Source organism: Carlito syrichta, unplaced genomic scaffold (assembly GCF_000164805.1).
Source record: "Carlito syrichta isolate Samal-C Ts95f unplaced genomic scaffold, Tarsius_syrichta-2.0.1 Scaffold308201, whole genome shotgun sequence".
Classification (NCBI taxonomy): domain Eukaryota; kingdom Metazoa; phylum Chordata; class Mammalia; order Primates; family Tarsiidae; genus Carlito; species Carlito syrichta.
In genome coordinates, this window is record NW_007252297.1 from 422,822 (window position 1) to 439,863 (window position 17,042).

At 45.2% G+C, this 17,042-nt stretch overlaps 1 protein-coding gene and 1 pseudogene across 2 annotated transcripts in view; one reads left to right on the plus strand and one right to left on the minus strand.

The window, feature by feature from the left end:
- Positions 1-3,907: 3,907 nt before the first annotated feature.
- Positions 3,908-17,042, plus strand: part of DAD1 (defender against cell death 1) — a 17,971-nt gene continuing 4,836 nt past the window's right edge. Inside the window, exon 1 of the mRNA XM_008065283.2 lies at positions 3,908-4,232. Within this exon, the coding sequence (XP_008063474.1) occupies positions 4,022-4,232 (211 nt within the window). The 5' untranslated portion in view covers positions 3,908-4,021. The remainder of the gene's footprint in view (positions 4,233-17,042) is intronic.
- LOC103267694 lies at positions 14,880-15,742 on the minus strand (annotated as a pseudogene). Its single transcript, XR_002482382.1, has one exon. The product of XR_002482382.1 is annotated as a 40S ribosomal protein S2 pseudogene (transcript).

The following is a 17,042-nucleotide window of genomic DNA, read 5'->3' on the forward strand; positions in this document are numbered from 1 at the left end:
GCTTAAACATTGTATAACTTTACAATCACAGTCACTACCAGGCAAAGGAATATGCCGAGTCCTATGGGGTCTGAGGTAGGATTTAAAATACTAAGAATTCATAAAATATAGCAAACGTGAGGCAGGGATATATAAAATACAGTGAATGCTTCTTTTACAGTAAGTATAGCTTTTTTTTTGAGTCTTTTTGGTCCCTCACAGGCACGCGCTACCACGCCCGGCTAATTTTTGATTTATTGTAGAGATGAGGTCTCGCCAAGTTGCCCAGGCAGGTCTCTAACCTGTAGGCTCAGGCAATCCACTCACTTCCACCTCCCAAAGTGCTGGGATTATAGGCTGAGCCACTGAGCCCGGCCCAGCAGGAGAATTTTTTTTTTTTTTTTAGTTGGAGTCTCACTCGGTGGCCCAGACTGGAGTGCAGTGGCCGCTCCTGGCCATTGCAGCCTCGACCTGCTGGGCTCTGGCGATCCTTCTGCCTCAGCCTTCCGAGTAGCCGGAACTACAGGCATGCGCTACCACGCCCGGCTGATTTTTTGATTTATTGTAGAGATGGGGTCTCGCTGCCCAGGCAGGTCTCGAACCCGCGGGCTCAGGCAATCCACTCACCTCAGCCTCCCAAAGGCGCGGGATTACAGGCTGAGCCACCGAGCCCGGCTTCAGCAGGGGAATCTTAAGGCAAAAGTTAAAATACAAGGAAAAAGAACTGGAAAATCTCTTTTCTATGCAGAGATTTTTTTTTTTTTTTTAAGAAGAGTCCTTTTCTACTCAAATTTTGGAAGACTTGTGTTTTTTTGGTAAAGAATGTGATTTCTTTGTTTAGAGAGACATGATATGAAATCACAGACTTTGCCCTTAGGGAGCCCTCTTACTCCTTCACTCACCCATTATTTCATGATGTTGAGTGTTTTAGTAATAAAACCCCTAAAGGATATTCTGACTTTTATGAATTAGATTTGCCCTTTAAAGGTCATCTGAGTTGCAATCCCTCTACTGCCAACTTTTGCATATCCAAAATATTGAGGGCTATGTAGTTTGGCCAACTCTTTTTTTTTTTTGAGTCGGAGTCTCACTCTGTCGCCCAGACTGGAGTGCAGTGGCCACTCACGGCCACCGCAGCCTCGACCTGCTGGGCTCTGGCTATCCTTCCACCTCCACCTTCAAGTAGCTGGAACTTCAGGCGCGTGCTACCATGCCCAGCTAATTTTTTGATTTATTGTAGAGAGGAGGTCTCACCAAGTTGCCCAGGCGGGTCTCGAACCCGCGGCCTCAGGCAATTCACTCACCTCAGCCTCCCAAGGCGTGGGATTACAGTCTGAGCCACCGAGCTTGGTGGCCAACTCTTAATTCAGAAAAATAAGGAAAACAGATGTAACTAATTACCAGGATTAATAGTAGTTAATAAGAGCAAACTTTTTTTTTTTTTTGAGTTGGAGTCTCACTCCGCATGCTCACGGCCACCCCAGCGCTGACCTGCTAGGCTCCAGTGATCCTTCTGCCTCAGTCTTCCAAGTAGCTGGAACTACAGGTGTGCTACCAAGCCTGGCTAATTTTTTGGATTTATTGTAGAGATAAGGTCTTGCCAAATTGCCCAGACTGGTCTAGCACCTGCAGGCTCAGGCAATTCACTCGCCTCGGCCTCCCAAAGTGTTGGGATTACAGGCTGAGCCACTGAGCATGGATGGATTAGACAACTCTTAAGCAGCAGAATCAAGGTTCAACCCAGGTTTGTCTAACCCTAGAGCTTGCACTCTTATCTATTACTCTGGGCATCAATTTTTACATGTATTAATGTTCTGATTTAAGCTAATTGAAAGCAAAACTAGTTTAGCAATTTCATATTGATAGATCAGTTAAAATGTCTCAATGATTATAGAATCATAAACTGAACTGAGAACAAGATCTTTTTTTGCTATTTTCAGTAGTTCAAAGAAGTCTTAGTTTAGTATATTGCTGTGACTTGCAGGTCTCGAAAAGGGATGTATTCAATAAGAAACCTGATATTTTTCATCTCTTCTGCTTTGCTCATGAGAGTTCCTGTGGAGATGTTAATAATGGTAGTTGACATAGATCAAAGGCAGACAAAGCATAAGGGAGAAACTGCTGGAAGGAGCCGGGCTGATGGAATAGGAACTCCCTGAAGAATCTATTCCTGAATGATTAAAAAGCATCAGCATAGTCTGTAAAGTCTGAAGTTGAACACTTGTGAGGAAACTACCATTCTACTTGTTGATGAGGCAGGGAGAAACATTCAACTTGTTAGAGAGCGTCCTGCTATATTATATTGAAATAGGAACCAGTCTGGTTATCCATTTTTTTTTCTTTTCCTCTCAGCAACTTAACAGGGTTTAGGCTGAATGTAAGTTAATAGAGCTGTGCAAATCTCCGTGGGTATGAATATGAATCTACCTCTTCAAAAAGATTACTTTCTGAAGATGTGGGTTCTTTCTAGAATCGAAGCAAGGCTTTGCTCACTACTGATAATCAATATCAGTAGTTAATACTGATAGTTTCCAGTCTAAACGCAAATAAAAAGTGAAAATGAAGAGCATGTTCATTTGCTGTGTTAGGAATTTTGCTCATGTGCCTAAGGCAGTTTTAAGTTATTAAGAAGTCAAAAATAAAGCCCCTGGTTATGTGCCGAAAGACTTGCAGCTGAAAGGTAAGATAAACTAGGTTTTGAAGGCAAGATTCATGTGAAATTTAAAGGGTCAACGAAAGCCAGGAGGAGGCAGGGCTTATTTATTTATTTTTTTTGAGTTGGAGTCTCACTCTGTCACCCAGACTGGAGTGCAATGGCCGCTCCCGGACACCGCAGCCTCGCCTGCTGGGCTCCGGCAATCCTTCCGCCTCAGCCTTCCGAGTAGCTGGAACTAGAGGCGTGCGCTACCACGCCCAGCTAATTTTTTGATTTATTGTAGAGATGAGGTCTTGCAAGTTGCCCAGGCGAGTCTCGAACATGCAGGCTCAGGCAATCCGCTCACCTCTGCCTCCCAAAGCGTTGGGATTACAGAGAACTTTTTTTTTTTAAGTTAAAACCCTAAAAATAATCTTACTTGTTAAAATACAAAAACTCAAACCATGATTTCAGTTTCTACTGCAAAATGAATTGGAGAGTTGGGTTGAACCAGGTATGCTCTTGAGGGCCTTTCAGCGCTGGCATCCCTAGGATATTACTCCAGGCTCAAGGCTCAGAGAGCTGCTAAACTTGATTATATATACTCTTCTTGCACTATACTCGACAGTTATCCCTCTCCTCACTGGCTCTATAAATAGAGCAAGTGTATCTGATTCATCTGAAGGTCTCCACAGCTTAGAACAACGTCAGAAACCGAGAAGGTGCCCCAATGTTTGCACCGTAGGATCCCGAGTTCCAGTTCAGGGCGCTGCAGAGGTCAAGCTCCCTTTTTCTCGCCCCGCAACACACCCACTCCCCACGAACCAACTCTAAACTGGTGCCTGCGCAATGACTGGCCGCGGTGTTTCCCACTCAGGAGGAACTAGACTTTTCTCTCTTTTTTTTTGGAACTAGACTTTTCTAATAATCTGTGACAGACATCCACAGACAGCTCCCTTAACAGACTTAGCGCCAGAATAGTACCTCGGGAACGCCAGGCATGGCCTCAAGACAGATGTAAACAATCTCGCAGCACAAAAAACGAGCGGGAGTTCTCTGATTAGGCACGCGGCGGCGGTAAAACCTCTCGGTATCTAGTTGCCACAGCAACTGTGGGCGTCACCAATCAGATGGCGGAACCAGAACAAAATGAGTACACGTCTCCTGCTCACTGACGTAGCCACTGCGCAGACGCACTAACTTTTTAGGGCTGTAGTTCCTGCAGTCTGCGTCTGCGCATTGGTTGTCACGTGCCTTGGCCTGCCTCGGCGCCTGCGCAAATTGGCACAGCGCGGTGGGCGGAGCTGGGCCACGGTGGTGCGCATGCGCAAACACTACATCCGGTGTGATCGTCGAGTCTTCTAGGAGTTTGGGGAACGCCGGCCCGAGTACCCCGAGTGTGTAGTCATGTCGGCGTCGGTAGTGTCGGTTATCTCGCGGTTCTTAGAAGAGTACTTGAGCTCCACTCCGCAGCGTCTGAAGTTGCTGGACGCGTACCTCCTGTATATACTGCTGACCGGGGCGCTGCAGTTCGGTTACTGTCTCCTCGTGGGGACCTTCCCCTTCAACTCTTTCCTCTCGGGCTTCATCTCATGTGTGGGGAGTTTCATCCTAGCGGGTAATGATTTTATAAGTAGTCGCAATAATGTGTTACTGTGGTGTGTTGCTTTTCTCATAGTGCTCTATTTTATATCAGACCAATGCCCCGTGAAGTTACGAGAAGAGCCAGCATTGCCATGCTCTCTTTTTGTGAATAGGAAAATTGAGGCTCAGAAAGGTTAGGTTGGCCGGGCGCAGTGGCTCACTTCTGTAATTCCAGCACTCTGGGAGGCTGAGGCTGGAGGATCGGATCGTCTGAGGCCAGAAGTTAGAGACCAGTGTGGGTAACATAGCCAGACCCCATCTTTACAAAAAATCAAGCAAACAAAAAAAGAAACACAAAAATAAAGGGACGGTCCGTTGCCAAATACCAAATGGTTCCCTAGGAGCTGAAATTAAATGCCTAAAAAACTCATGCTGCTGCTCTACCTGGTGATCCACTTTACCTCATATTGATCCACGGAAAACCCCATTCCAACTTTCACTTGGCTTTAACACAACTGTAAAGTTGATCGGACTTTTTTTTTTTTTTTGAGTTGAAATCTCACTCTGTCACCCAGCCTGGAGGGCAGTGGCATGCTCTTGGCCACCGCAGCCTCAACTGCTGGGTTCAGGCAATCCTTCCTCCTCAGTCTTCCAAGTAGCTGGAACTATGGGCACGTGCCATCATGCCCGGCTAAATTTTTGATTTATTGTAGAGATGAGGTCTAGCCAAGTTTCCCAGGCTGATCTCGAACTCATGGGCTCAGGCAATCCTCTCACCTCGGCCTCCCAGAGTGCTGGGATTATAGGTGTGAGCCACTGTGCCCAGCCTTGATAGACTTTTTAAATGAAAAACTCAACCTTGACTCATCTCTCTTACCTTAGCCTAATCGCTACTAGCCTCTGGTGAGGAACTTTAGTGAAAGTAAAGAAAGTATATATACAGAGGGTGCCAGAAAAATGTATGCATTTTAAGAATGGATCCTTAAGGGAGGAAAAAATATTAAAATTGTAGTACTCAATATATACTGACAACAAAAGATGAGTACAAGCCACAATACAATGAATACAAGTTTGACTTCTGCAGTTTACAAGGGATTCTCAAAGTAGTTACTGTCAGCATCCAGACACTTCTGATTACAGTGAACATCTCTTAACATTGTTTAAAATGTGTATACATTTTTTTTTGGCACTCTTGAAGGATGCCTGGCTTGTTGAATCCTCCTTTACTTGATTCTGGCTTTTTGCTGCTCTTGTTTCTCGTGGATGAAAAAAATTTCACTGTGCAGTGTTATTTCACTATCTTGAGCTCAGTTTTTATGCATGTAATTCTGTTTTGACTTTATTTTCCCTTCTGATTTCAGAATTTGATAATCTTGCAGACTGCCATATTTAATGAGAACTGTCTCCATAAATTTTTGACTTGCTTAACAGGGATTCAATGACTACTGAAACAGTTTTGGTCCAGGGAGTGTTAGCCAATCCAATTTATAGGTGGCCACCACATGGGCCATTTCTGTCTTTGGTTTCACCTGCTACTTGACTTTGAAAACATACCAGAATTCATGTTTTCTTTTCAGCCTGATTATTATCAGGCAGACCATCAATTGTATTTTGAGTTAAATACCAGGTATTAAGGTAGAAGTTTTGGGGCTACGGAAGGCATATGTTCTTTGTCGTCAAAGAGTTCACAGTCTAGTTGGGGTACAGACAAAACACAGTATTAGAATTTTCTGGAGACTTCATTTACAGTAGTGCTCTGCTTAAAAGTTACAGATCAGTAGAATGATTTTTACATATTCACATTCCTAGTTCAGACATATGAGATACTTCTACTTCTCAGAATTTAAAATAGGTCTGACCAGGCATGGTGTCATGCCTGTAATCCCAGCACTTTGGGAGGATGAGTTAGGAGAATTGCTTGAGCCTAGGAGTTAAACTTGGGCAATATAGTGAGAACTTGTCACTACAAAAAAACTCAAAAATTAGCTGAGAGTAATGGCATGTACTTGTAGTCCCAGCTACTTGGGAGACTGAGGTGGTAGGATCACCTGAGCCTGGGACGTCAAGGCTGTGGTTAGCTGAAATCATGTCACAGTACTCCAGCCTGGGTAACAGAGTGAGACCCTGTCTCAAAAAAAAAAAAAAAATCTCTGTGTTAGCCTTATCTGGTGTTGTACATTTAGACTGTTAATTGACTATTTAATTATCATCTTTGAGTTTTGTCCTAGATGACCAAGACCTGGTTCTCTGTGGCAGCATCCTGGGCTTCAGGATGTTACCATTCATCAAAGAGACCAGGTACACTACTCTCTTTGCTGTATATATTTTCCACTCCCCTCTTTTCTGTCCCTGTACTATTCATGATTAAGACTTGCCACCTAAGCCGGGCTTGGTGGTTCAACCTGTAATCCCGCGCCTTTGGGAGGCTGAGGTGAGTGGATTGCCTGAACCCATGGGTTCGAGACCCGCCTGAGCAGGCGAGACCTCATCTCTACAATAAATCAAAAAAATCAGCCGGGCATGGTAGCGCGCGCCTGTAATTCTGGCTACTCGGAAGGCTGAGGCGGAAGGATCGCCGGAGCCCAGCAGGCCGAGGCTGCGGTGGCCGGGAGCGGCCACTGCACTCCAGTCTGGGTGACAGAGTGAGCCTTCAACTCAAAAAAAAAAATTGCCAGCTAGAAGAGGGAACCTTGATGAGAATGTCTAATTAATTTGTTTGATATTTTTATCTCCAGGTCTGGAAGAGTAGGAACGGGCAGGGCCTGAGAGCTGATTTAAAAAAAAGACGGCTTCTCCATGCTGGGGTCACCCTGTCTTCATAGCCACTCGGGTTAAGAATGACTTTTCAGGTTGGGCTTGGTGGCTCAGCCTGTAATCTCAGCACTTTGGGAGGCCGAGACGAGTGGATTGCCTGAGCCTGCAGGTTTGAGACCTGCCTGGGCAACTTGGCGAGACCTTGTCTCTACAATAAATCAAAAACTAGCTTGGTGTGGTAGCACACGCCTGTATTTCAGGGTACTTGGAAGGCTGAGGTGGAAGGATTACCAGAGCCCAGCAGGTCGACAGTGGGGTGGCCGTGAGCATGCCACTGCATTCCAGCCTGGACAACGGAGTGAGACTCTGATTCAAAAAAAAAAAAAAGTGGAGTCCAAATGGGGGCCTGGGATTTCCAGATGTATTAGATAACAGGTAATAGGGCTAGAAAAAAATGAAAGCAGCTTCAGTAGAAGAAAGGATTCATCACAGTTCATAGTAGCCGCAGAAGGGTGTGATATGTATTTCTTTTGATAGCATTGACCTTACTAAATCCCACCTCCTCTGCCATTTATTAGCCTAGATCATCTACCGGAGATTGGTTTTAATGGGAAATTTGAAATTTCTTATTCTTATTGCTTATTCTTTGGTTTGTTTTTTTGTTTTTGAGTTGGAGTCTCACTCTGTTGCCCAGGCTAGAGTGCAGTGGCACCTTCACGGCCACCGAGTGCTGGACTTGCTGACTTGCTGGACTTAGGTGATCTTTCCACCTCAGCCTTCCAAGTAGCTGGAACTACAGGCGTGCGCTACCACACCCAGCTTATTTTTTGACTTATTGTAGAGACAGGTCTCATCAAGTTGCCCAGGCTGGTCTCGAACCCTCAGGCTCAGACCATCCTCTCACCTCGGCCTCCCAAAGTGCTGGGATTATAAACTGAGCCACCATGCCTGGCCCACTTATTCTTTGTTTTGATTGTTAGGAAAGGAAGCTTTGTACCTATTATTGGTGCTGGGCTTTCTAACTTTCTTGTGGGATATTTCCTGTTGGAAGAGAATGGAGGAGGCCAGTTTGTCTGGAGGGAGTGAATTGTAGGAGATAACATTGAAAGATTAGGTAGTGCTGGATGCTAGAGCTTTGAATGCCAGGCCAAATAATTTGGACTTTATCTTGTAGGTAATAGGAAAACATCTGAGGATTTTTTTTTTTTTGAGTTGGAGTCTCACTCTGTTGCCCAGACTGGAGTGCAGTGGCCGCTCCCGGCCACCGCAGCCTAACCTGCTGGGCTCCGGCGATCCTTCCGCCTCAGCCTTCCAAGTAGCCGGAATTACAGTCATGCACTACCACGCCCGACTGATTTTTTTGATTTATTGTAGAGATGAGGTCTCGCTGCCCAGGTGGGTCTCGAATCCGCGGACTCAGGCAATCCACTCACCTCAGCCTCCCAAAGGTGCGGTATTACAGGCTGAGCCACCAAGCCCGCTTGAGAATTTTTTAATTTTAATTTTTTTTTAAAGGAACGAGACTTAAAATCAGCATCAGAATGAATTGGAGGGGAAATTTCTTTAATCTTCTCTAATTTCTTTTTGGCAGTCTATTCTCTTCCATTCCCTCTGCATGTGTTAATTTAGCATATGTGCTTTGGAAATTGATCAGTACATTTTAAACCAATTTAGAATGCTGCCACACTTAAAAAAAAACCTGTTATTTGGACCTGATGGCATGAAAATAGTCTTTTCTTCTATTCCCTCATAACTGGGAGATACACCCTTAGTTTCAAGATGAAGCTGGAGGTAGAAAATTGCCATTGAGAGATCTTTTTTTTGGATCAACAGAATATGTATAGTATATAGACTTTAAAAGAACCTCAGAGGTAGAATATTTTAGTTCTTTCAGACAGATTTCAAACCTCCTTAGCAGCTGACTGTTTATCTTGTGGTTAGATATCTCTAGAGGAATACATCTGTCCCATTTTTAGGGTAATATTTCAGTGTTGGCAACCCTTTTTTACCCAACTGAAATCTGTGCTCATTTAAAGTGCTTTTTTTTTTTGAGTTGGAGTCTCACTCCATTGCCCAGTGTGCAGTGGCACACTCACGGCCACCCCAGCGACCTGCTGGACTCTAGCGATCCTTCCACCCCAGTCTTCCAAGTAACCGGAACTACAGGTGTATGCTACCGTGCCCGACTAATTTTTGATTTGTTGTAGAGACGAGGTCTCGCCAGGTTACCCAGGCTGGTCTTGTGAAGTGCTTCTTAGGAGGAATAAGTGGAAAATGTTGACTGTCCTTAAAGTAAGTGTTTTATGTTGCAGTCAGTTTTTAAGTTGTTTCACAAATTTGGTCTGTTCTCTATGTGAAATAATTTCAGCTTAAAAAAAATAGATTTTTCTTCCTAGTTTACAAATCCAAACCGGCTTAAACTTGAAAAGCAGAGAGACCTTAATCCAGTGTTTTCTTTCTTTCTTTCTTTTTTTTTGAGTTGGAGTCTCACTCTGTCGCTCAGACTGGAGTCCAGTGGCCGCTCCCGGCCACTGCAGTCTCGACCTGTTGGGCTCCGGCGATCCTTCTGCCTCAGTCTTCCAAGTAGCTGGAACTACAGGCGCGTGCTACCATGCCCGGCTTGTAGAGATGAGGTCTCGCCAAGTTGCCCAGGCGGGTCTTGAACCCGTGGGCTCAGACAATTCAGTCACCTCAGCCTCCCAAAAGTGCGGGCTTACAGGCTGAGCCACCAACCCCGGCTTCTTTCTTTTTTTTTGAGTTGGAGTGTCACTCTGTCACCTAGGCTGGAGTGCAGTGGCATGCTCATGGCCACCGCACCCTTGATCTGCTGGGCTCAGGCAATCCTTCCGCCTCAGCTTTCCAAGTAACTGGAACTATAGGCATGTGCTACCACGCCTGGCTAGTTTAAAAATTTTTTTTTTTTTTTTTGAGTTGGAGTCTCACTCTGTCGCCCAGACTGGAGTGCAGTGGCCACTCCCGGCCACTGTAACCTCGACCTGCTGGGCTCCGGCAATCCTTCCGCCTCAGCTTTCCAAATAGCTAGAACTACAGGCTACTACGCCCAGCTAATTTTTTGATTTATTGTAGAGATGAGGTCTCACCAAGTTGCCCAGGCGAGTCGAACCCGCGGGCTCAGGCAATCCACTCACCTCAGTCTCCCAAAGGCGCGGGATTACAGGCTTTGCCACCGAGCCTGGCTTAGTTTTTGATTTATTGTAGAGATGAGGTCTTGCCAAGTTGCCCGGGCGGGTCTCAAACCCACGGACTCAGGCAATCCACTTGCCTCGGCTTCCTAAAGTGCTGGGATTACAGGCTGAGCCACTGAGCTCGGCCACTTTTTATTTTTATTTTTTGAGTCAGAGTCTCACTGTCATCCTGCTGTAGTGTAGTGGCATGGTCATGGCTACTGCAGCCTTGGCCGGCTGGGCTCAGGTAATCCTTCCAAGTAGCTGGAACTACAGATGCGCACTACCACGCCTGGCTAATTTTTTGATGAGGTCTCGCCAAGTTGCCCAGGCTGTTCTCGAACCCATGGGCTCAGGCAGTCTGCTCACCTTGGCTTCTGAAAGTGCTTGGATTAGAGGCTTGAGCCACCACATCCAGCCAAAATTTCTTTAGTTAGACATCTCAGCTCAAGTGCTACTACCCTTTGAAACCCTTCTCTGACTTTCCTAGCAGATCTAAATAATTTCTCCTGTATTCCTACTTTATCTTGTTTGTGTGTGATATGGCACTGTGCTATGTGTGCACGTCTTCTATCTGGAAGGTGAGTCATTAAGGGTCGGGGCTGTCTTTTCATCCTGGAATCCTCAGTGCTTAATGCTGTATATACTAAATTGTGAGCATGCATATAATGGTTTAAGGAATACTGAACAGTTACGGGCTAGGTTCACTGCCAAGGTGCTGGTATTTGTCTGTGAGGCACACAGGCATAGTTTCTACTCAGAATTTGTAATCTAATAGGAGATACAGACAAGTAAATATGAACGTAGTGCTGGTGGAGAATTATTGGTGAGGATAGGAACACAGTGGGCACCCAACTCCGACCAGTAGTCCTGTAATACTACTTCTCTAATATGTGTGTTTCCAAAATATGCTTCATAACTTCTTGCTCTCTTGTATTTTTACTTTATTCTCAGGTGATCTTTTCTTTTTTTTACTGAAAATATGTAAGTTGATTGGGTATAGCAGTGTATGCCTTTAATCTGAGCGCTTTGGGAGGCTGAGGCCAGAGCATTGCTTGAGGCCAGAAGCTTGAGACCAGCCTGGGCAACATGGCAAGACCTCATCACTGCAAAAAAAAAAAAAAATTAGCCAGGTGGGGTGGCACACAACTGTTTTCCCTGCTACTCTGGAGACTGAGCTGGGAGGATTGCTTGAGCTCAGGAATTTGAGGGTACAGTGAGCTATGATTGTGCCACTACTCCAGCCTAAGCAATGTCTCTCAAATAAACAAAATCAAAACCAGAAGTGGACAGGAATCCTGTCACATTCCCATCACTGAATCATAGCAACTTACCTACATCTGTACCCATAACTCTCTGACTTAACTTCCCATTGTGGTTGATGTGTCCCTTTCCGGTCAAAACTCTGTTACTTATACTTTACTTGTGCAGAGGATCTAGTCTTCTCTTGGCTCACTCAAGGACTTAGTTTCAGCAAGTATCCCTCCATTTGTGTCATTAATTTTTTTCTCTCTTTACTGGATCATTCCCATCATACAAACATACTGTAATATTGTCCAATTAAAAAAAAATCGGTTTGACATCAGATTCTCCCAGCTACTGTTCCATATCTTTTCCATAGTCACAGAATTTTTTGAAAGAACGGTTTTCCCACGGCTGTATAATCAGCAGACTGTCTTCTCCAAAATATAACCTGTATTTCTCTTCACTTCTGACCATTTTTACCACCATTAACCTGAACTCTCTGGCTCCTAAATCATTCCCTGTTATTCTTTTTCTTTTGTTGAGTCGGAGTCTCTCTCTGTCGCCCAGACTGGAGTACAGTGGCCGCTCCCGGCCACTGCAGCCTCGACCTGCTGGACTCCGGCGATCCTGCCGCCTCAGCCTTCCGAGTAGCCGGAATTACAGGCATGCACTACCAAGCCTGGCTGATTTTTTTATTTATTGTAGAGATGAGGTCTCGCCAGGTTGCCCAGGTGGGTCTTGAACCTGCAGACTCAGGCAATCCACTCACCTCAGCCTCCCAAGGCGCGGGATTACAGGCTGAGCCACCGAACCCAGCTCATTCCCTGTTTTTTAACTCTGCAAAGCATTCTCTATGTTGCAGTTGTAGCAGCCATAAAACATGTAAATCATTATTTGACTCATCTGCTCAAAACCCTGAAATATTGTTCCATTGCACTTAGAACTAAATCCAAACTTCTCTGAGGCTTACCAATGGCCACAGGATTTGGTCCTTGTTTCCTTCTTGATCACTACAGTCTTGTCAGGCTGACCTTGTTGTAGCTAGAACATGTCAACGTTGTTCTGTATTTTTATGATGACTTACAGAACTTGTGTTTTGTTTTTGTTTTTGTTTTTGTTTTTGAGTCTCACTCTGTTGCCCAGGCTGGAGTGCAGTGACATACTCACAGTTGCCACTGCCTCGACCTCCTGGGCTCAGGTGATCTTTCTGCCTCAGCCTTCCAAATAGCTAGAACTACAGGCACACACCACCATGCCTAGCTAATTTTTTGATTTATTGTAGATAGGAGGTCTCACCAAGTTTCCCAGGCTGGTCTTGAACCCCTGGACTCAGGCAGTCTTCTCGCCTCAGCCTCCCCAAGTGTTGGGATTAGAGGTTTGAGCCACCGTGCCCAGCCTTAATTTTTAAATTTATTGTAGAGATGAGGTCTCGCCGTGTTGCTTGTCCAGGCTGGTCTCAAACCTCTGGGCTCAGACAGTCCTCTCGTATCCACCTCCTAGTGTTGGGATTACATGCGTGAGCCACTGCTCTTGGCTAATTTTATTTTAGATTCAAGGGGTACATGTGGAGGTTTGTTATATAGGTACACTGCGTGATGGTGAGATTTGGGCTTCTGATGAGCCACCCTCCAGGTGGTGAGCATGAGTGGTTTTTTAAACATTATCCCCCTTCTCTTTTCCCCACTCCTGTAGTCCCCAGTGTCTGTGGTTCCCATCCTTGTGCCCAGTGTTTAAGCTCCCACTTATGAATGAGAACATGCTGTATTCATTTTTCTTTTTCTGTGATAATTCACTTAGAATGATCGATCACCTCCAGCTATATTCATGTTGCCACAAATGACATAATTTCATTTTTTATGTTTGCATAGTGTTCTATGGTGTATACGTACCACATTTTGTTTATCCAGTCCACTGTTGATGGGCACCTGGGTTGGTTCCGTATTTTTGCTGTTGTGGATAGTGCTGCAATAAATATATGAGTGGTAGAATGATTGATGCTCCTTTGGATATTTTCCCATGAGTAGTATTGCTGAGTCCAATGGTACACATTTTAAGTGATATTATCTATGTATTACTTTTAGCTCACCCTAATCAGAAGTGTCTGGACGCTGATGGTAACCACTTGGAGCACCTCTTGTAATTGCAGAAGTCAAATGTGACTTACAGTCATCTTTTGTTGTCAGTATATATTGAATATTACAATTTTTTTTTTTTTTGAGTTGTAGTCTCACTCTGTTGCCCAGACTGGAGTGCAGTGGCCGCTTCCGGCCACCGCAGCCTCGACCTGCTGGGCTCCAGTGATCCTTCCGCCTCAGCCTTCCAAGTAGCTGGAATTACAGGCATGCACTACCACGCGCGGCTGATTTTTTGATTTATTGTAGAGATGAGGTCTCGCTGCCCAGGCGGGTCTTGAACCCGCGGACTCAGGCAATCCACTCACCTCAACCTCCCAAAGGCGCGGGATTACAGGCTGAGCCACTGAGCCCGGCTGAATATTACAATTTTAATACAATTTTTCCTTTCTTAAAATATGTGTACATTTTTTTGGCATCCTATATATTTTTAGTTCTTTGAGAAATCTCCAAACTGTTTTCCACAGGGGTTGAACTAGCTTACATTCCCACCAGTAGTATATAAGTGTTTTCTCCACAGTCTTATCAACGTCTGTTTTTTGACTTTTTAATACTAGCCATTCTGACTGGTGTGGTTTTGATTTGCATTTCTCTGATGATTAGTGGTATTGAGCATTTTTTCATGTTTGTTTGCTGCTTGTATGTTTTCCTTTGAGAAGTGTCTATTCACGTCCTTTGCCTACTTTTTAATGGGGCTATTTTAAAAAATTGTTGATTCATTTGCGTTCCTTATGAATTCTTGATATTAGATCTTTGTCAGAGGCACAGTTTGCAAATATTTACTCCCATTCTGTGGGTTGTCTCTTTCCTCTGTTGAAGGTTTCTTTTGCTGTGCAGAAGCTTTTTAACTTGATAAGATTCCTCTTGTCAATTTTAGTTTTTGCTGCCTTTGCCTTTGAGAACTTGGTCATGAATTAATTGCCTCAGCTGATGTTCAGGAGAATGTTTCTTAGGTTTTCCTGTAAGATTTCTTTTTTATAGTTTGGGGTCTTACACTTAAGGTTTTTTTTATTTTTTATTTTTATTTTATTTTTGAGTTGGAGTCTCACTCTGTCGCCCAGACTGGAGTGCAGTGGCCGCTCTCGGCCATCGCAGCCTTGACCTGCTGGGCTCCGGCGATCCTTCCACTTCAGCCTTCCATGTAGCTGGAACTACAGGTGTGCACTACCACGCCTGGCTAATTTTTTTTGATTTATTGTAGAGATGAAGTCTCGCCAAGTTGCCCAGGCGGGTCTTAAACCTGTGGGCTCAGGCAATCCACTCACCTCAGCCTCCCAAAGGCGCGGGATTACAGGCTGAGCCATTGAGCCCGCCTTTTTTTTTTTTTGGCTTGGTTCGCTTTATTTATTTTTTTATATGAAAACCCTATGTAGTTGCCACCGCTGGAGCCTGGGTCCTCTGCATGGAGACTCTGGTGTGGGTCTTGACGAGATGGTTGGTAAATTCCTGATAAGGAGACTTGGTGAATACCGTCTCTTGCCAGAGGTCGGGGGTCAAATAACTATAAGTCTTAGAGATGGCATCAAAGGTGGCCTTGGTGAAGTTACCCAGGGTGGCAGTGCAGCCCCTGGCTGAGGTGTAGCAGTCATCAATGCCAGCCATCATGAGCAGTTTCTTAGGCACGGGGGCCAATACGATGCCAGTGCCCCTGGGGGCAGGGATACGGCGCACCAGGACAGAGCCACAGCGGCTAGTCACCTTGCAAGGGACAGTGTGGGGCTTGCCAATCTTGTTCCCCCAGTAGCCTCTCCGCACGGGGACGATGGACAGCTTGACCAGGATGATGTCCCCCCAAATGGCAGTGGCTACTTTGGAGCACTTAACACTTAGACTGACGTGGCCGTTATAGTCCCTGATAGCAACAAACGCCTTGAACCTAGTCCACTGGCCAGCACGGGTCTGCTTTTGCACAGGCATAATCTTCAAAACTTCATTGTTCAGAGAGGCGCCAAGGAAAAAGTCGATAATTTCAGACTCCTTGATAGTCAGAGAGAAGAGATAGATCTCCTCCAGTGACTTGATCTTCATGTCCTTGACCAAGTGGCCCAACTTGGTGACGGGCATCCACTCCTTGTCCTCGGCCTTGCCTCCGAGAGCTCTGTGACCTCGCCCCCGACCTTGGCCTCAGAGGTCGCTGCCAAAACCTTGGCGAAAGCCACCCGCGGCTTCCCATTCCGGGGCCCCCTGGGGCCTCCGGGCCCTCCCGCTGCATTGGCGTCATCCGCCATTTGGTGTCCTTTTGGAGAAAAAGTTTTAAAATACATCTTAAGTTAATTTTTGCACATGGTGATAGGTAAGGGTCCAGCTTCATTCTTCTGCATATGGTTAGCCAGTTTTTCCAGCACCATTTGTTGAGTGTTCTTTCCCCATTGTTTGTTTTGTTTTTTGAGTCAAGTCTTACTCTGTTGCCCAGGATGAAGTGCAGTGGCACACTCATGGCCACCACAGCCTCAACCTGCTGGACTCAGGTGATCCTTCCAAGTAGCTGTGACTACGGGCTCATGCCACCACACCTGGCTGATTTTTTGTTTTATTGTGGAGATGATGTCTCACCATATTGCCCAGGCTGGGATTGCAGGCGTGAGCTACCGTTCTTGGCCTCCGTTGTTTGCTTTTGGTGGCTTTGTCAAAGAGTTGGTTGTAGGTCAGCAGTTTTATTTCTGGATTCTCTATTCTGTTCCATTGGTTTGTGTGTCTGTTTTTGTACCAGTACAGTGATGTTTTGGTTACTGTAACCTTGTAGTAAAGTTTGAAGTCTGGTAGTGTCATGCCTCCAGTTTTGTTCTTTTTGCTTAGGATTGCTTTGGCTATTTGGGCTCTTTTTTCTTCCATATTCATGAATTTTTTTTTTTTTCCTTCTAGGTCTGTGAAAAATGATGCTGATAGTTTAATAGTCTGCCTTGAATCTGTAGCTTGTTTTAGGCAATATGGACATATTATTGTTAGTGATTCTTCCAGTCCATGAACATGTGATGTTTTTCCATTTGTTTATATCATCATTGATTTCTTTCAGCAATGTTTTGTAGCTCTCATTGTAGAGAGATCTTTCATTTCTTTGGTTATTGTATTCTGTGGCTTTTTTTTTTTTTTTGAGTTGAGTCTCACTCGGTCCCCCAGACTGGAGTGCAGTGGCCGCTCCTGGCTACTGCAGCCTCGCCTGCTGGGCTCCAGCGATCCTTCCGCCTCAGCCTTCCGAGTAGCTGGAATTACAGGAATGCGCTACCACGCCCGGCTGATTTTTTTTTATTTTTATTTTTTATTTTTATTGAGGTCTCGCTGCCCAGGTGGGTCACGAACCCATGGGCTCAGGCAATCCACTCACCTCAGCCTCCCAAAGGCGTGGGATTACAGGCTGAGCCACCGAGCCCGGCTGCTTTCTTATCTTTCAAATATTGGTCTTAAGTAGCACCTTCTTAAAGATACCTTCTGTGCCGATTGAATAAAAAATAACTTTCCAAGCCGGGCTCGGTGGCTCAGCCTGTAATCCCGCGCCTTTGGGAGGCTGAGGTGAGTGGATTGCCTGAGCCC